General features: G+C 38.8%; 1 protein-coding gene across 5 annotated transcripts in view; it reads left to right on the forward strand.

The window, feature by feature from the left end:
* FRMD6 (FERM domain containing 6) overlaps positions 1-18,750 on the forward strand; it is an 80,330-nt gene that overhangs the window by 51,307 nt on the left and 10,273 nt on the right. For 3 of the 5 annotated variants that reach the window (XM_032623710.1, XM_032623707.1, XM_032623708.1), the window contains exons 4-10: positions 2,251-2,330; positions 3,331-3,407; positions 5,626-5,812; positions 8,974-9,129; positions 12,578-12,643; positions 13,536-13,604; positions 16,093-16,267. In XM_032623710.1, the coding sequence (XP_032479601.1) occupies positions 2,251-2,330; positions 3,331-3,407; positions 5,626-5,812; positions 8,974-9,129; positions 12,578-12,643; positions 13,536-13,604; positions 16,093-16,267 (810 nt within the window). Of the gene's footprint in view, positions 1-2,250; positions 2,355-3,330; positions 3,408-5,625; positions 5,813-8,973; positions 9,130-12,577; positions 12,644-13,535; positions 13,605-16,092; positions 16,268-18,750 lie in introns of all 5 variants that reach the window. The other 2 variants (XM_032623709.1, XM_032623706.1) reach the window with 1 other exon arrangement.

Genomic DNA, 18,750 nt, shown 5'->3' on the forward strand with positions numbered 1-18,750 from the left:
AAAACGTTCTTCTTTCAAATCATATTTTAAGATTTCTCTAAGTTAGTCTTCTAGATGACAAAAACCTTTCAAATCTTTGCTCAGTTTTCCAAGGAGACCTTTTTTTTGTGAAATTTATCTATATTTTATATTTGGATATGAACTATTTTATACTACTGGAATTGGTTTCAATTTAAAGGCTTATGATATCTTGAGAATCTGGTTAGTACCATAAAGTGCTTAGGTCTGCTGTGTTGGAAAGTATATCATGATCAACTGATCAACAAGTTCAGCTCCAAAATGTGAGCAGTTTTCAGTTGTCTAAAAAGACAGCTCTGGAGAGGCCAGAGAGCATGGAGCAGGAAGTGAGGAACCAGCCATTTGCTCTTCAGTTTCTTCCTGCGGTAGTGAAAGCAATAAAAACACAGATGCTCAGCTCTATCCTTGTATTAGTATACACCTCAGTCATTCTTTCAAGGAAGGGTCTGGGGGTATAAGATGCCCTACAGATTCTAAGTAACCTTACTTTTATTTTGTACTCAGAGTTAATTCTTCTTACTGCAGCTACAGCCAGACTGTTGATCTTTGTTGTTGAACAAGTCAATCTCATAAAACCAGTTTACAGCTTCCTTAGGTTTCAGAATAAGAGTTTTTCAGATGTCCTTTTTAAAAGAGAGATTGCAGGATGGCAAAAAAACATTGGAACAGGAATCAGATGACCTGGTTCTGATTTTGGTTCTACCACTAGCTAGCCATGTGGCTTTAGACGTATCCCTTGCCTTCTCTCCATTTCAGCTTTCTCTCAGGTCAAATGGAAATCACTGTTCCACCTGTTTTCAGGATTGATGTGTGCTTGAGAATTCCTGAAGTACAAAGCTCTGGTCAAACTGTCAGATGGTAGAGACACAGTGATAGTTTAAAAAAATATGTATGTGCCATTATGGTGAACAGTCTGTTCTATTCATTATGTTGCTTCTTCAGACAGGAACTCAAGCCAAACACAAATCAGATTCAACAGTAAGGTTGTCTGATCTTGTCCATTTCATGTTTAATTGGTAACATAAGACAGATGGGAGATAGTTTTAGTTGACGTGATAAGTGGATTTTAGTAGCGTCCTCTTGGTTTGGGGACCTCTTCCTTACCCGTTTTGTCCAAACTGGTTGACTTAATATGCCATTCATAGACAAAAAGTAGCTTTACCCTTCCTGTTCTCTTATGACGCTTTTCCAGTCAAACTCCAACATTCAGTCATGAGTGACAGCGTGGTCAAGTGTGTTATCCTTGAAGTAGTCAAAGAGACACACTTCTCTTCCAGAATGAGTACATTTGTATCCAGGGCTTTCCAAGAGCATGCCCCCATAGTGATGGTTAGAGGAAAAAGAAGGAGCTTTTTTAAAAAAGATTGAAAACTGTACAAGATAGGAAGGCTTTTCATATGAAATATCTCTCTCTTTAAAAGAGTCCATTTGGGAAATCAGAAAATTTTTACATTTTTTACCAGCTTGTTTTCACATGTTTAGATCATTTTTATATGGGTTTTTTAGCAGTCTTATTTTCTGTTCATCTTAAGAACATCATTCCCTTGAAGAAATATTTTGGCATTCATTCTTGTTTTGCATAAGATTCTTCTCTTCCCACAAGGTCAATCCCAAAGGCAGTGCGAGTAATGCTTTATCATTTCTTCATGCTGTTTTATGTGGAGGAGACAGAGAAGGAATAGTCTAAAAGACTTCTCTTCACAAAGCACATGGGTCTTAAAGACCATTCTTCACAAAACACATGGGTCAGGCTCCTCACTTGGAAATGGGTTGGTTCTCATCAGTGTTTTCTAATTTCTTACGTAACAATTAAGGCGGTGTTTCTGCCCTGTTTCATTACTTTGCACTTATGAGATGAGTCCTCTGTGAGCCAAACAAGAGCATGTTTTTCTAAAACCGAGTAACACCCACAGTGTTGGAAGTTAAACTGTAAGTTATAACGACCCCAGAAACTAAGTAAAAGTAAGAGTTGGAATCTAATATTTCTTCTAAATGTTAACATATTTTTAACGAGACGTGTTCTGTATTGCAAAAGTAAAATAATTCATAAAGCTTATCATTAATGTCTATCCCACAGAACCTTTTATCTTTTAATATCCTGTTGTGTTTTCTTGGTAATATGTGAATTCAGAGTACATTCACAAATCTGGAGGCTTTTTTGAAAAACCCATTTCTTTTCTTTTGAAAAAATCTATCCTTTATCACCTTGTCTCCTTTTTTTTTAATGTGCAGATAATGAACATGTGTATATGGAGTTGTCACAAAAGCTTTATAAGTATTGTCCAAAAGAATGGAAGAAAGAGGCCAGCAAGGTACGACAATACGAAGTCACTTGGGTGAGATTACATTTATGAGCAAAATTCTTTTGATTTTTTAAAAGGTTTATTTTAATTATTATACATTAGAAAAATATCTTAACACTTTATACAGTAAATATTGGGAAAGCAAAATGAATTATAAGTTCTAAAATATCACATTAGTGAAGTATTAATAGCTTATAGCATATAGCAATAGATTTTGAATATCTGCTAAAATAATATTGGATAATAACCTTTTAGTAATCTTGGGATAATGTTTTGAAATGAAAAGCATGGAAAAAGTATTTGTTCCTGTTCTTTGGCCACGTTAGTTGTCAAAACTGATGGTCTAGAAATTATTAGTCATTTTAAAATCCATTTTTACTATCCTTACATTTGATGTTTTGTTACTTTATTGAACCAGTGCCTTCCATTTACATAGGGGAGCATTCACTGGGAATTTACCTAGTGTTTTCAAGATCTCCCCCTCGCAAATCAGTAATAATCCCCAGTGTCTAATCCTCAATCCTCCAATTTGTATTTAAGAATTCTTGGAGTAAACTGGAAGGCTACTTCAAAGCCAACTACAAAGTAAGGAACGTGAAGGTCTACATAAACAAACAGCATGTTAGCATTTGGTATGTGGAATGTCAGACGAACAGAACATTGTAATGAGGAGCAAATGGTCACCACAGGGGACAGAGCTGAGAGAGGAGCTGGATCTCAGCTAGAAATTTCCACTGGCATTTATTTTTATCTTCCCGTATGTTGTCATTGGCATTACAGTGAATGAGTATCAGATATAGTTATAAAACTTCCCGTTTTCACATAAACCTGGTATCCATCTAGGGCAACGGAGACAACTGTCTACCCGCTGCAAGCCCCTACTCATTCGAAGTAGATCAAACCTTTCAGTGTTTAAAAAGTTACTTGTAAATAATGGTATTTGTTGTTTTTGAAACCCACTTTTGAAGTAACTAAAAACAGCCTGATTTTTACGCATGTCTTTGTTTAGGGTATTGACCAGTTTGGACCCCCTATGATCATCCACTTCCGCGTGCAGTACTATGTGGAAAATGGCCGATTGATCAGGTATGAGGACAGGGAGAAATTCCGAACCGTTATTTTTCTACAGTACTCATCCTCTAACATATCAGATAAAGTACTTGTGTTTATTGTTTGTCTCCACCTGCTAGAATATAAAAGATCAGGGATTAAAAAAAAATTTTTTTTATGCACGCATGTATCTTCAGTCCCTAAAACAGAGGTACAGTAGACACTCAATAAACATTTGTTGAATGAATGAGTGATAATGTTAGACTATCAGTGAAAATGTTAACAATCTCATCAGCTCACATTTTCTCTACTCCACATTTTCAATAACAAATCAGTCACCAAAAATATTTCCTTTAAGAAAGAACTAGCACTCGTGTAAAGTGGAAAGTTGGTTAATGGATTATATTCTTTTCTGGTGGTGGTGTGAGGAGTGGAACAGCAGCAGGAACTCGTTCCTATAAAAATGCATGGGTGTTTATATAGCCTGGTTTTCTTTTCACTTTTGGGGTCTTGCTTCTGTTCTTGGCAGTAGCTTTAAAGCTAAGATTACGCCCAGTGGAGGTATCCTGTGAGAATCTTAGATGCAGTTTGGCAAGGGCAGGTAATTGATTCTTTTTCTGGAGGCAGGTGCATGAATAATACTGTACTCATGATACAGACTCAGAATTCCCCAGTTTAGAAGCTCAGTTTATTATTTGTATAGGAGGATTCAGTGCTGGAAGACTTTCAGAGGTGATTTTGTTGGCTGATAGAAAATACTAGAAATGTGAACTCTGTGTTTTACTTATTTATTTTTAAATTTTGAGAAACCCCGCGTAAAAGGGACAAAGATACATGTGGCTAATGAGTTGTATCTGAGATTTGCTCTTAATATTTATGTTACTGCCACATGCAAATTAAAAAGTAAAAAATACTAGCCTGTAAAGAATGTTTTTAAAGCAGAGAAACTTTTCTAGTTATTCTCAGTTTATATAAAACTTTTTCTAAGTTTACTTAATTGGAATGGAATGTGCTGGAAAGAAGGAAAATATATTATTTAGCCACTAATTAGCCCCCTGGGACTAATGAATGTTTAATTGATCTCCATGCTTCTGCCCTTTTCCCCAGTGATGAGCTAGTCCAACAATCATTGTATACTCAACATTATAAAAAGAAGTGCTCTGAAAAGTCATAAGGGAAAAAAAAATTACATAAATGCTTTATTTTTAAATTTTAAACTTTTCATTTTTAAACACAGTCTTGGTTAAAGTAAACCCATATGTTTTTATTATCATCAACTAATGAGCTATTAATCTCAGGTGAACATTCAACCTAAAGTAATAGGGAGACAAATAGTCATTAAATACACACACACACACACACACACACACACACACACACACATTTTTTTCTTGCATTTTTACTTTGATCACAGAGGCATCCTGTTTGCCTGTGACATTTTTTGGAGCTTGACCATATTTTTCCCCAATCAGCACTTCTTACTCAGTGTATTTAATGGGGACTGTATTTACTTCTGACCTCAGTGGGTTGTAATGAGTGCACTATTTGTATTTCCATTTGTGACGACTATCATGATTCTTACAACATGTGCCTATAAAATCACACCCATAAAGTAACAGCCACTTAATTTAAAAAAAAAGATTTAAGGAGAGTTTTCAGCTTATTCATTCTTAGAGGAAAAAAAAGACTATTCATAGTTAGGCAAATTCTTTTCTAGTAGGGCATATAAACAGAAATATTTTGAAAAGGACCTTAGTGTATTTGTAATGTGCTCAGATGAAAATCAAAACAAAAAAGGACAGCATAACATTCAAGCCAGGATTGTCTCCTCAGATTTGTCCTTATTTGTGTCATGTGTGCAGCATTATTGTGGCAAAATTATTTTAATACAGACAACAGATGCCTAGGCTTCTAATACTTGTTCAATGTAGTATATCCCACATTGGAGTGGAATGATTCAGATCTGTTTTCCATTCTCTGAATGCATCAAATGCTATTGGCCATAGGAAGTATTATTTTTGCAGTCTGGGTAGTCTGACTTGGGGTCCTGACACCCTGCGACCTTGGTGAAGCAGCAGTTAGGCAGCAGTCCGGTATTAGCTACAACCTCCCCCTTTTCAGTGAGTGAGGAGCGAGGGGGGAGGAGGGAGCAGGAACAGAAGAGCTCTTGTCACCAGATGGATAGCAGGATTGGGGTTGTTTACATGCCTTTAGATTGTTCCATCAAAATGTGAGTTCTGTTTTATTTTCCTAGTGACAGAGCAGCAAGATACTATTATTACTGGCACCTGAGAAAACAAGTTCTTCATTCCCAGTGTGTGCTCCGAGAGGAGGCCTACTTCCTGCTGGCAGCCTTCGCTCTGCAGGCTGATCTTGGGAACTTCAAAAGGAATAAGCACTATGGAAAATACTTTGAGCCCGAGGCTTACTTCCCATCTTGGGTAGGCACTGTCTTCAAATTCTAAAGAGTTTTCTCTAGCACATTTCTAGTTCATTGTGTGGGTAGTCATGGTGCTACAAGAACTGGGAACCCAGATGTTTGATGGCCAATACACCCTCCATGACGCCCAGATACACATTCCATACTTGAGAGCGTGGCACATACAGTCTCTCGATGGACTCAATCTGCTTATGGGTTATGAGGAAGAGGATTGCTATCCATCCTAAAGATGGTGGAACTTGGTATTTGCCAGCCTTCTTTTGGCATTTACATGGCCTTGACCGTCTTATGTACTCTTAGTTCAAGCAGCATTTTTTCCCTTCGAAGGGAGAAACACATTACTCTTTAAAACGTGAGATCATTCACAGCTTCTCCAGTGTTGAGGAAACAAATATAAGTAAACTGCTTGATCTGACCACCATCTCCTTCACTCTCAAAAGAGGAGCAACCCCCTTATTTCAGCAAGAAAACTTAGGTTATTTGAGCACTGACTGTCTCAGAGGTCTTTTCTCCATCCCCACCCTGTTGATATCGCTTCCCATTCTTCCTCTAGGTCTCTGCCGAGACATCTCTCTCTCCCGTATCTTCAGCCTCTACCCCAACTAACTCTTCTTAAGTCAGGACATACTTTGTTTGCTTCACACCTCCCCATCCTCAGGGAAGAAAGGAGGGAGGGAAAGAAGACCTACCAATCTCTCCTTCCCTTCTCAGTAAAGCTTCTTGAAAAAGTGACGATGTATATTTGATTTTTTAGCTTCTTTACTTCGACGTGTAATCCTCAGCCCACATCCATCTGCCTTCTTTCCTCACCACCCCCTCCACTCATGGTGCTGTCCTTAAAGCCAGCAGTGACCTTTAAATTGCCAAATCCGGTGGACACTTTTCACTTCTTTTCCTGAATTTCTCTGCTGCATTTGACACTTAGTCACTCACATTCCAGGAGATCTCCTCCAAATTAATGCTTTTTACAACCACCTATGTACTGGCACCTCCTGAATCTGTTTCTCTCCCCTATGTCTGTAAGACAGCTGTTTACCCATAGGCACCTCACACTCAGAATGTCCCACATCAAATTAATCTTCTTCACACCTCAATTCTCTGTGTTCCTACCCCTGTGTTCCTAACCTCAGCCAGTGGCACTGCCATCCACCCGATCACCTAGAAACTTGAGTCACTCGGGGCTCTTTCCTATCACCCTTCTTTCTCCCTGCCTCATCCAGTCAACGAGAACATCCTCTAACATAAACCCTTGACTCCGCATCACCCAGCTTAAGAAATAAGATTCGCTTGTATTTTTGTTGCTCTTAACTTCCTAAACATTACCACGTGTCCTCCCCGTAGTGGTTCTTCATGTTTCCCAGGCTTCAGCTCTCATCAGCACTCCTGCGGTTGTCCCTGTTGTCCCTGCTTCAGGCTTTACTCACAGCTTGCAGAGGAGTTGTTTTTGCTTCTGATTTAAACCTTCATCTTCGGAGTGAAGCCCAGGCTCCCAAGCATGACCTAGGAACTTCCCAGCATGCGTCCCTGCCAGCCTTTCCAGCTTCCTTTCTGGTTGTCCTGCACCTTGTGTGTTGTGTTCTAGCAACACCCAGCAATTCCTGTGGTGTTTCACACATTGGGCCTTTCTGTCTGCAGCTCCTTTAGCTGGTGAGGCCCTCTCCGTGTTTCACCTGGCTACTCCTGCTCATCAGCTCAGGTGTGGTTCCCTGGGCAGACTGTCTAGGTGCCCAGTGCCCCTCCTCTGGGCTCAATAAGACCCTGAACATAAGTATTTTATTTTCAAATGCTCTGTTTGTCTCTTGCACCCAGTGATCTAAGTATTTCTTAGCAAATTCTACAGGACAGGCATAAACTTAACCTTTTCTGTTTCTTCAGCATTTCACATCACGGTGCTCAATATAAGCTTTTGTTCACTGGCTGACAGTGCTTCAGTTGTTCAAGGAAACCCACAAAAGATGTCAGGCTATTACATAGCAATGTCTGTTGGGCCAAAATTGACCTGTATTTACATTCCCTTAGTTATCATCAGGTACTGAATGACCCTTGGTCTTTAAAGCAGAGCTTCCCATTAGTGTGCCATGGCACCCAGGGTGCTGAGATACCAGCTTCCTCAACCCTTGCGACCACCAAAATCATCTACTTCATTGCCCTTACAGATATTATTTTCTAGGGGTTCTTTGACCTGAAAAAGGTTGACAAGTACTGATTTAGGTCATCTCCATGTAAAAGGAACCTAGAAAGAAAAATCTGTAACTTGAGTTCTCAGCAAAACTTGATTATTGGCCAATAATAACTCATCATGTTTAATTCTCCTTAAAATATTCATAGGAAGAAACAAAACATCAGTAACTATAAAAACAATAATAAAACTAAAAATTCTCTAATTTTCAAATCCTGGTCATTTTAAGCACTAAAATGCTTTTTGTTCACTTTTCATAATTCTTTCCATATTTTATAATCTTCGTGAAATCAGCTAAGACTTTTGTCAACACCTTTCTTTGAACCTGCAGCTTCTGGATACTATATATTTTTGATAACTAAAAGGTTTGACTACTGTCTGTTGAAAACTGAAGTTGCAGTGAATTGTAATGAATATTTGAGTGAAACTGTTTTCTCATAAGCATTTGAGTAGAGTGTTCATATCAGCCTCTTATGCAAAAACCAGAAATGTTTCTGAGAATTCCTCACAGTCCCCTGCTTTCTTCGGATTAACATTTAGAACCTCCCACTCTGTGGCTGTAATTTTAGAAGAGTTAAGTAGGATCCGGACCCTGAAGATGTGCTGACAGTGGCTGCATTTCATGGTACCAATAATTCTGCAAGTATAAGCAGTGAGGTGGACAAAATTGTGCAAGTTTGCATGGTTTTTCTTTGTTGGTGATTTTAAAGCCAAGAGAACATATTTTTCCCATTTCTTGTGAGTTTTCTTCTTAGATATGGAGTACTACAGCTAAATTGACTCTGTAGCTTCTAGTATTAGCTGATTCAGCCAGGTCACATAACAGATGATGAGAAAAGAATAAGCGTGGGAATTTTCTAATGGAAATCAGCCAATTTACATGGCCTATTTTCGGTTCTCATCCTTTCATCATATGGGGGATGAGGGTAGTATTTGCATCCCTCCAACAAATGTTGCATTGCGCTCCCATTGTATTCCAACAGGTTGTTTCCAAGAGAGGGAAGGACTACATCCTGAAGCACATTCCAAACATGCACAAAGATCAGTTCGCACTGACAGCTTCTGAGGCTCATCTTAAATATATCAAAGAGGCCGTCCGACTGGATGATGTTGCCGTTCACTACTACAGATTGTATAAGGTACAAAATTGCAGTAGGTCTGCAGCCATACCTCCTTGATCAGGAGAAACTTTTATTTAAAGTTGTCTTTTTAATTTTTTTTAATGGGCTTTTAAAAGAATTTCATTTCAACCGCTGTTTGTCATCATTGGTCAGTCTTGGAGTCAGTGATGCTTTTGCTCAGTCCTGGGAGCAGAATGGAGTCTTTTTAATGGTCCTAATATTGAGATAACAAGTGGCTGTAAATTGTGCATCTGGCTTTTCAGTGATTATGAAATAGTTATTTTTCTCCTTCCCAAATCTGCATTTCTGCCTTGGGGAGTAACATTTGCAACTTGTTCGATCAGTAATTTTTAATACTCCTTGAAGTGAAGCCGTACCTGCATGTATCCATTAGTAATAAGAACATCACCACGATAGCTAATGTTTATGGAGTATTGTGTTTATGGGGCCACTTTATATTTATCCTCTTTTAAAAATCCTCATAACTATAAGATAGGACTGTAATCTTCATTTTACAGACCAGGATACACAGCAAAGATCACAAAACTAGTAAGAGCCAGGATTCAACCCAGGTCTACTTGACAAGAGCCTGTGTGCTTAAACCACTGACTCTGTGCTGTCACTCTAGAGTTTGATACTGCCTTTTTCCTGTGTCCTTGTGTTTTGTGTTCTTGTGTCTCTAGCCTCATTTTTCCATCCTGGGTCAGAAGTCACAGACCCAAATAACTGGGGCGGGCTCTGCGGGGAATCACTGGCAATACGTTCTGTCTTCTCTCCTGCTTCTCCTTCCCACTCCTCTCCCTATTTCACAAGTATCACTTCCATGGCAAGAACCCTTGAATTCCCATTTAAGTATTCAAAGGTATATTTATTCTCCAACCAAATAGGATGAAGTGGTTCAGAGTGTGGTCTGTTGGGCCTACCTTTCTGGGATTAAATCCCAGCTTCACCCCTTACTGTGTAACCTTAGGCATGTTACTTAGCCTCTCTGTGCTTTAGTTTCCCCGTAGATAAATGGGGATGGTAACAAAGCCAGTAAACTCTGAGGTTTATTGAAGACTAAAGGAATTAGTGGGTGAAAAGTGTTTAAAACAGTACCTAGCACGTGTTAGGCATGAAATTAAACGTGTTGCCTTTACCAGTATTATTGTTATTATTAGGTTTGTTATCTCTCCTACATCCTTTGTGGTAAGATTAACATAACTAGACAATTGGAGACTAGACCGTAGTTTGGATATATTGCTGGGTAATTTTCCTGGCTGGTTCAAAAGACTTAAAAAGAGAGCAAAGGATGTTATTTTTTCTCTTTCATGCGAAAGAGATGCATTGTTAATGCCCTGTCATCTTTCAAAGGCATAGAGTTCCACAAGATCTCTTCAGCTAAATTCCTGGAAGACTGAGTTCTTTTTTTTTCTTTTAAGGGAGTTCATTGTGACACCTCAATTTATCTGAGAAAATGCAAATAAATGACATTTTTTGACAATAAATTTATATTTTTAAATGTATTAGAAGTATGAATGATATATCAGAAAGACTGTGGCTTTATAAACCTTCCATCAGCATTCACTCTTGCAGGGATCCTAGGCAACTGTTGCTACAATCCTGGGCATCTGTTAAGTGGGAATGATCCTATACATATCACAGGTTGGGAAGATTCAACAAGATGGTGAATCTGAAATAACCAGATGGAGTGCCTGGCACATTAGTGAATGCTCAGTAAATATTGGTTGCTTTTTATTTTGTAGGGAAGCTTTGGTATTTTAAAGAATCCTATTAAGTTCCTATTAGGAATCCTTTAGTGAAGTAGATATCTCCAATTTATCTTTCATGTAAAAATTAGTTTTTCAATTTGCTTAAAGTGCACTACTTTTATGTGTCATAGAAAATCATTCTGGTCTGCTTAAAACAAGATAACTAATACTAATGAACTGAATGAGGTGGGGAAGTACATATGTTTTCCTTATAGGCAGAATTTTCATTCTTTAAAGAAATCACGTGGCTGCCATTAAAACTGCTTCATTTAAGGCCTGTTAATAAAATGGAGACAGAAGACAGGAAACTTAAAACAACAAGAACAACAACAAAAACCTCTGTGCCTCTTTCCCAGTAATATGCACCTCATACACGCACTACCAGCATTTTTATGAGCACAATCTTATTTCAGGAAGCAATCAGAACAGCCTTGAAAGGGAAATTGGCCTAAGCTCATAGTGATGGATTGGTTTCTCCTGTTAAACCTGTACTGTGTGTGCCTTTCTTGATGTAAAGAGTATTAATGGGAAAAAAAAGCCCCAATAGTGAAAATAGGCTGTGGCTTCTCTTTACTATGCCAGGTAAGGATGCATTTCTAAAAATATTCCTTTCCATGATCATGCAAAAACTGGCAGTAAATGTAATAAAGATCTGCATGTACTCATTTATTGTTTTTATTGAGAAATCTCATAATGAAAATATTTTAGTTACTCAGCAATTTTGTTTTCTATTTTGAACTTTATACCTTATATCCACTTGTTACAGATGAGCACTTAGAAGATGTGGCCAAGTTCAGAATACATTCTTTTTTTTTTTTTTTTTTTTGGCGGTACGCGGGCCTCTCACTGTTGTGGCCTCTCCCGTTGTGGAGCACAGGCTCCGGACGCGCAGGCCCAGCGGCCATGGCTCACGCGCCCAGCCGCTCCGCGGCACGTGGGATCCTCCCGGACCGGGGCACGAACCCTGTCCCCTGCATCGGCAGGCGGACTCTCAACCACCGTGCCACCAGGGAAGCCCCAGAATACATTCTTAATTGTACAATTTTTTCCCTTATACTTGTTGTAGTAGTTTTTTTTTTTTTTTTTTAGTTTATGGTTTAGCTGGTAGAATGTATATCATATTGGCAAGTGATAATTGAACTTCTTAAACATAAGTATTTTCTTTCAAGACTAACTGAATGTAAAGCTTTTATAACTTTATTAGCTATCTTCATGAAAGAGCATTAACTATTCAGGCTTGCCTCTGACTTTGTTTTCAGCGTTGGGAGATTTAACCAGTTTTAAACACATAAAGTCTAGTACATCTCAGAATACAACTACGACCTTATATTCAAGATTCTAACTTCTGAAAAAAGATTAAGCATAAGAGAGAAGATTTAAAAAATGATGTAAAAGCAGCAAAATAGTCTTACTGGAGTTCTCAGTAACACAAATATTTAGAATTTTGTCAGATATGAAAGTGTATATAATATAGTAAAAACACTAAAACTTTGAAATCGCAGGGATTTAGAAAGTAGAAAATACTATTACTGATTTAATATGTACCCATGATTTTCTTAAATCTTATAGAAAACAAGGAATGCAGAAAGACAAGCAAAGTTATTTTAAGTCAAAAGCTTTCTAATCCTGAAATTTATCTTTGGTTCTTTTCTTTGGTGCTGAATTGTTCATTATAGAAGAAAAATATACTTTTTCATACAATTTTATTCCTATAGGATAAAAGGGAAATTGAAGCTTCTCTGACCCTTGGATTGACCATGCGGGGAATACAGATTTTTCAGGTTAGTTAACGAGAAGTAAAGTGTCAAATGGCATCCACTATGTGTTACTCTGGCAGTGTGCCTGCCTGGTCCTGTGATAGGTTCACTGGTCCATTTCCCGCCATTGATTGGTCATTACTTCCTATTTGTCTAGTACAGATGTAGATAAGGTGGGATAGTCCAAGTGAAGCAGTCTGATCCTTGACACTAATAAGTCCTCTAGAACAGAAAACAACAAACCAAAGATTGGCCGCAGTTCATCACTCACAGATCATTAATATCCAGACATTCTTCTTTGTGTGTCATTAATTTTTAATATTCTTTTTTATCATCTGGTGCATCTATAACTGTGGAAAGAAAAATGACTTTTTAATACAGTGACTGACCAGACATTTCAATTTCCGTTACAGTTTTTTGATAAAACCTGTCCCTTGAGTAAGTAGTTACCATCATCCTTTTACAAGTGGGATGGTTTTATGCTACAGCCATAAACAAGGGAGAGAGATGCCTCCCTCTGTGAGACCTGGGAGAATATAAGGATGCCTTATCTTCGATATAGGCAAAATATCCAGTTATGAAAGTCTGAGTGCCTTATCTCATCTCTTGAATGCCTGAGTCTTCTGGACTTTTTATTTAAATTTAGGGATATGCCAGAAGGGAAAAGATTGCCTTAAAAGGGCAGGTTAACACAGTCACTCAGGAACCAAAAGCGACAGAATTGTATCACTCCTCTTTTAATTACTGTCTGCATATCTCCAAAGAGAGTTGGGGACCTCTTTCAGATTTTAATTACTGTATTTTAGTTTTCTGGGAAAGAAGTTAGAGCTATTTTAGAATATCTGTCAGTTTCCTCAGTAACTCTCTGTGCATTACTTGTAAGAGTTATAAGTAACTCTTATAATTCTTTCCACAGAATTTAGATGAAGAGAAACAATTACTTTATGATTTCCCTTGGACCAATGTTGGAAAGTTGGTGTTTGTGGTGAGTTTAAAATAACTGACTTAAAATACTCAGTTTTTTGTTTTTGTGGACTTGTATTGTTTTTTGTTTTGTTTTTTTAAACAAAATATTGTTTCAGGCACAAAACTTGATATTTTCTCAAAACTGAAGATGAAAATAGTTAGCTGTCTTATATTCTTATGCATGTGGTATAATTATAATCCTTGCCACTTTTCAGTAGTGAACCTAAAACACAGAGTCTTATAGCAAAAGAAATTACTAATTTTAATTTGTGTATCTGGTCCCCACCACTCTACCCTAAGTTATTCTAGTTTCAGAAGAAATGTGATGGGAAAAGTTCAAGATGAATTCATCAAACAGAATTGTTTTAAAAAATGTACAGCAGAGGGATTAGAAAACAGAAAGCTGTAATCAGAGGGTAAATTACTCTTAGCATGGGGGTTGGCCATTTCTTGTGGAAGTTAACTTCTCTTGAGCAAAGAATAAAGAGTGATATAAAAAGATGTTTCTATTAATATCTGTCTGTTGAAACTCATCATTATAAAGAAAGGACTGCAATTCTTAACGGGAAAAGTACTTTTACTTTTAGATTATTGAGAATGATACACTTTCTTTTGTTGGAGCAAATTCTTGATTTTTCCCAGCTGTTTCACTGTTTTGTCAGCTGTATCCATTTGGGCGAGGGTTCAAAGAATTACAGTTAATTATATGTATTTCTAGTGGTCGTTAAAATTCATAATTTCGCTTTGTTCAGAAATTATTGGAAAAAATACACAAAGAAAGGAGGAAGATAAGGATTAGGACACATGTGCTTCTTTCTTTCCATCAGGAAGATGGCCTATATAAATAAAGGGCTCTGTTGCCAGATAGCATTTGGGCACTGACTCCACACTGCCCTGGGAGTTAAAAGACCTGTTTCTGACTTTACATTGGGCACAGTCCAATCTGATTTCACTTCACTCATACATTAAATGGGGCCTGACCTGCCTCCTACTCACTGGCTCTTTCTCGTTCAAGCTCTTTGGGAAAGGAGTGGAGCTATTTGTAAATGAGCAAATTATTACCCCACTTGCCCCCTTCATGTCCCCAATTAAGAAGTAATAAAATACATTTATAGAAATTGAATTCCTTAAGGGTCCTGCACCCAGTGGTTCCTGAATCTAGTTGTGCATCACTCGTATCTGAGGAGCTTCTTTAGATTTCTGGGCCTCATCATCCTCACCTAAGAGATTTTTGATTCAGTTGGTCTGGGGTGGAGACCAGGAATCTACTTTGGCAAACTTCCCAGATGATTCTTCTTGCAGCCAGCCCAGCCCTGCCTGGTTGTGTGACCCTGGGCAAATCACTTAACACTTCTGTGCCTTGGTTTCTTCATTCCAAAATGGGGATAATTGACTATCCCCGCACCCCACCCCATAGACTTGTGAGGATTAAGTGAGTTAATACATGCTTAGTGCTCATTAAGTGTAAGTTATAAGCATTCTAGCATTGACATCCAATGTTGGTTCCTTTTAAAATGGGAAGTCGAGAGGTAAATTCCATCCATGTCTGAGTTACACAAACCCATATTGCTTTGCACTGACTTTAAGTGTGTAGTTAGAATATGCCTCCCTCTTTGTTTCATCTCTCCTCTCCAGCTGAGAATCACTGTGCCTGGAATATTCCTTTCTGTAGTCCTGCTGCCCTATTCATTGTCAGGAAAGTTAAAGGAGTTAGTAACATTCCATAACTGTAAGGAACTTTGCCAAACCCTTGCCCTCAACTTAGAACTTTATGTGAATGATCCCAAACCTAGTGAATGAGATTCCTCTACTGACAGAAAGTTACTTAGGCTACTTCCATCTCTTATTTCTCCTTCCTGTCTCATCCCTCTAACTGTCCTTCCGGCTTCCAGCTCCCTCTTTTATCCAACTAGAGAGTTTTTCATTTTTTCTAAACCCTAAATAGATATCCTTTATTGTTCACTATCATAGCTCCTTGTTTATTTCCTTACCAGAATTAATCATACGCTGCAATTATTTTATGTGGTTATTTACCATCTCTCCCACCAGAATGTAGTGACATAGGGGTAGGGACTTTGTCCTCTGCGCTGTTATTTTCTCAGGGCCTAGCAAAGTGTTTGGTACATTGTAAGTGTTCAACAGATATTTGAATGCATTACCCTTCTAGAATTTGTTGTCTTGTTTACTGAGTTAGGGTGTTGGGATTACATTTAAGGATGCTTTTGTGATGGGCCCTTCTCTTCTCCATTATGTAAATGGCCTGGCCAGCCAGAGATACCAGATGGAACCAGAAGACCCTGGCTAGGCACTTCCCTGAATTTTTGGTAATCCTCTGTCCTGTGACGTTTTTGAAAGGGAAAACAGTAATTTATCCTCCGGGAATTTTGGATGGAGCTTTATACATTTATTTCTGAGTCTGTAGTTTTCCTTACTAACTAGAAAATGAAGGGGAGCTTGGCACATCGGATACTTTTCTTCCTGATCTGATTCATGCCTTCCCCCCACAGGGGAAGAAGTTTGAGATTTTGCCAGATGGCTTGCCCTCAGCCAGGAAGCTCATCTACTACACAGGGTGCCCCATGCGCTCCAGACACCTTCTGCAGCTCCTGAGTAACAGCCACCGCCTCTACATGAACCTGCAGCCTGTCCTGCGCCACATCCGGAAGCTGGAGGAAAACGAAGGTCCTGCAGGGTCTTGGGCGGGAAGCAGATGGTGCTTTTGCCACCCAGGGCCCCGTACCCTACAGCTGCCAAGAACTGGGGCTTTAGTCTTCTGAAGAGTGGGACCTGGGGACCGGCGTCTCCAGATCCCCAGCAGCATTCCTGTTTCATCTCAGCACTGTCCCGGAAGGCCCACAGTGCTAGTCAGCATATCCAAGATTATCCCTGCCATTTAGCTACCTTCGAGAACGGTCTCTGTAAGGTTTCCCCACACTTGGCTTGAGAATTCTTGCAGAAAGCCACCACATGAAGGTGCAGGCCAGGGTTTATGTGCATATCAGCTTTTATCTGCATCTCAGAGCTTTGTTTATACACTGATCCACCTTGGGGCTGTTACCCACAGGCTATCTGGAATTCCTTCCAGTGTGATTATTCCTTAGGTTAGAGTGACAATAAAGGTGGGTCACAGAATGTCTCCAGCCTCTTGTTGACTGCTAGGAGGCCCCGTGTCTGGCTGAGCAAGAAAGACAAACAAAGGAGAAGTTTACAATTGAGGATCTTGTCAGCCAGTCCTGTGGGAGCTTTGCTGAGACACAGAATAGAGCAGTGCCTTTGGGGCTTCAGAGTTCCAGGCCCTGAAAGTGGGGTCACGTCATGGTGAAGAGAGGAAGACAGGGATGGGGGCTTCTAGCAGCAGACTTCAACTTCACAGTATTAACCTAATGGTTAACTCTTTATCTCCTGTGGTTACCCTGTTTGGCACACTCCAGCTTCTAATCCCCCAAAATGCTACTTTGCATATTTGGTTTTTTAATATCTTCGACTTTTTTGCAAACTCATTTTGTAGTAATTCTTGGTAATTCGATTGGATTCTATTTGGGGTATTTGCATGAATATTAGGGTGCAGATTCATATCTTAGGTCCATATCGGAAACAGATTTCGACCTCTCAGACCTCACTTTTCTTAAAGAAGTGATACAAGTACCTGTCCTCTTTTTTTTCCTAATTGGGGTATAGTTGCTTAACAATGTTGTGTTAGTTTCTGCTGTACAGTGAAGTGAATCAGCTATGTGTATACACATATCCCCTCTTTTGGATTTCCTTCCCGTTTAGATCACCACAGAGCATTGAGTAGAGTTCCCTGTGCTATACAGCAGGTTCTCATTAGTTATCTGTTTTATACATATTAGTGTATATATGTCAATCCTAATCTCCCAGTTCATCCCACCCCCCTTTTCCCCCCCTTGGGGTCCATATGTTTCTCTGCATCTGTGTCTCTATTTGTGCCTTGCAGACAGGTTCATCTGTACCATTTTCTCTCTTAACAAACAAAAACCTTATAGAGGTTTGCATCTGATTGATTTCTCTCAAAAGCTGTCTGTCAATTTAAATGAGACCCAGTTTGGAGAAGCCATTGTAATTTAAGTAGCAGTTGGAATGTGAATCATTTTCCACTGTCTGCCACCAAACTGCATCTGTCTTTGGAGAGAATTGGTCTCACTGTCAAGTGTATTGGCTTCCTCTGCTGCTAGACTGCCAGTTCTTTCCCATGATGACTCATCAGTATAATAAATGCATATATCTCTCTGACGCTGATATGAAGATTAGGAATTTAAACAGGACAGAAGCGCCAAGGAACCTTGTGAGAATAGGTAACTTAGGTTCAGAGCCCGTCATTTTGCCAAGATGGCTTCATTCCTAAATGGCCAACTTGGCACCTTGTGAAATTCACTTATTCCTGCAGCTCTCTGCCAACAGCATTTTAGTAAATTCTTGTTTAGGTGACCTTAACGGGAGCCCCTTAGAGCTTGAAAGAATTAACGGACGTCGCCTACAGATTCTAAAGCAAAATTCATAGAATGTCAAGTTAAGAGGGGAGGGCTTTGTCTGTTATCAAGCATAGCACCAAGTGCATTTGGGAGCTTATGTGAGTAGGGGCAGTGAGGGAATGATAAAGATGCAGATTGGATCTTTTACGTGGATACATATGGATAGATTTTGCGGGGATGGCTTTTTTTCCTTTACATCTTTAGTTTTCTCTGCTTAGAAATCCCTCCAGATCTGAAGAAAGCCTGAAACAGTTTCTTTGGACTTACCTTGGCCTGAATCCATTTATCTCACCCACACTTAAGGACTCCATCATTTTAAACAAAAAAAGCTATTAACATTAGCCAAAATCACAGCATGAAAAGAATCTATATTTTTCTTAATTAAATTTCATCTAGAGCCACCTTGTCTGAAACACTATTTTCTCATTTTATAGTAAAAATGATCACAAGAATCTTACGGTATTTAGAACAGATGGATAAAAAATGCTTTCTGTCTTTAAAATTTTTTTTCACCTCAACTTTATTCAATAGCTAGGGCTTATTCTTAGGTCTGTGTCAAGAGGGCACATTGACTGCATTATATTACAAAATAACATATGAAAAACTTGGTGGTCTGTGGGCTTTTACAGTAGAGGGAATAAATAGAACACTGACACATTGATGATTTGCCCTGTT

This window comes from Phocoena sinus, chromosome 2 (assembly GCF_008692025.1).
Source record: "Phocoena sinus isolate mPhoSin1 chromosome 2, mPhoSin1.pri, whole genome shotgun sequence".
NCBI classification, from domain to species: domain Eukaryota; kingdom Metazoa; phylum Chordata; class Mammalia; order Artiodactyla; family Phocoenidae; genus Phocoena; species Phocoena sinus.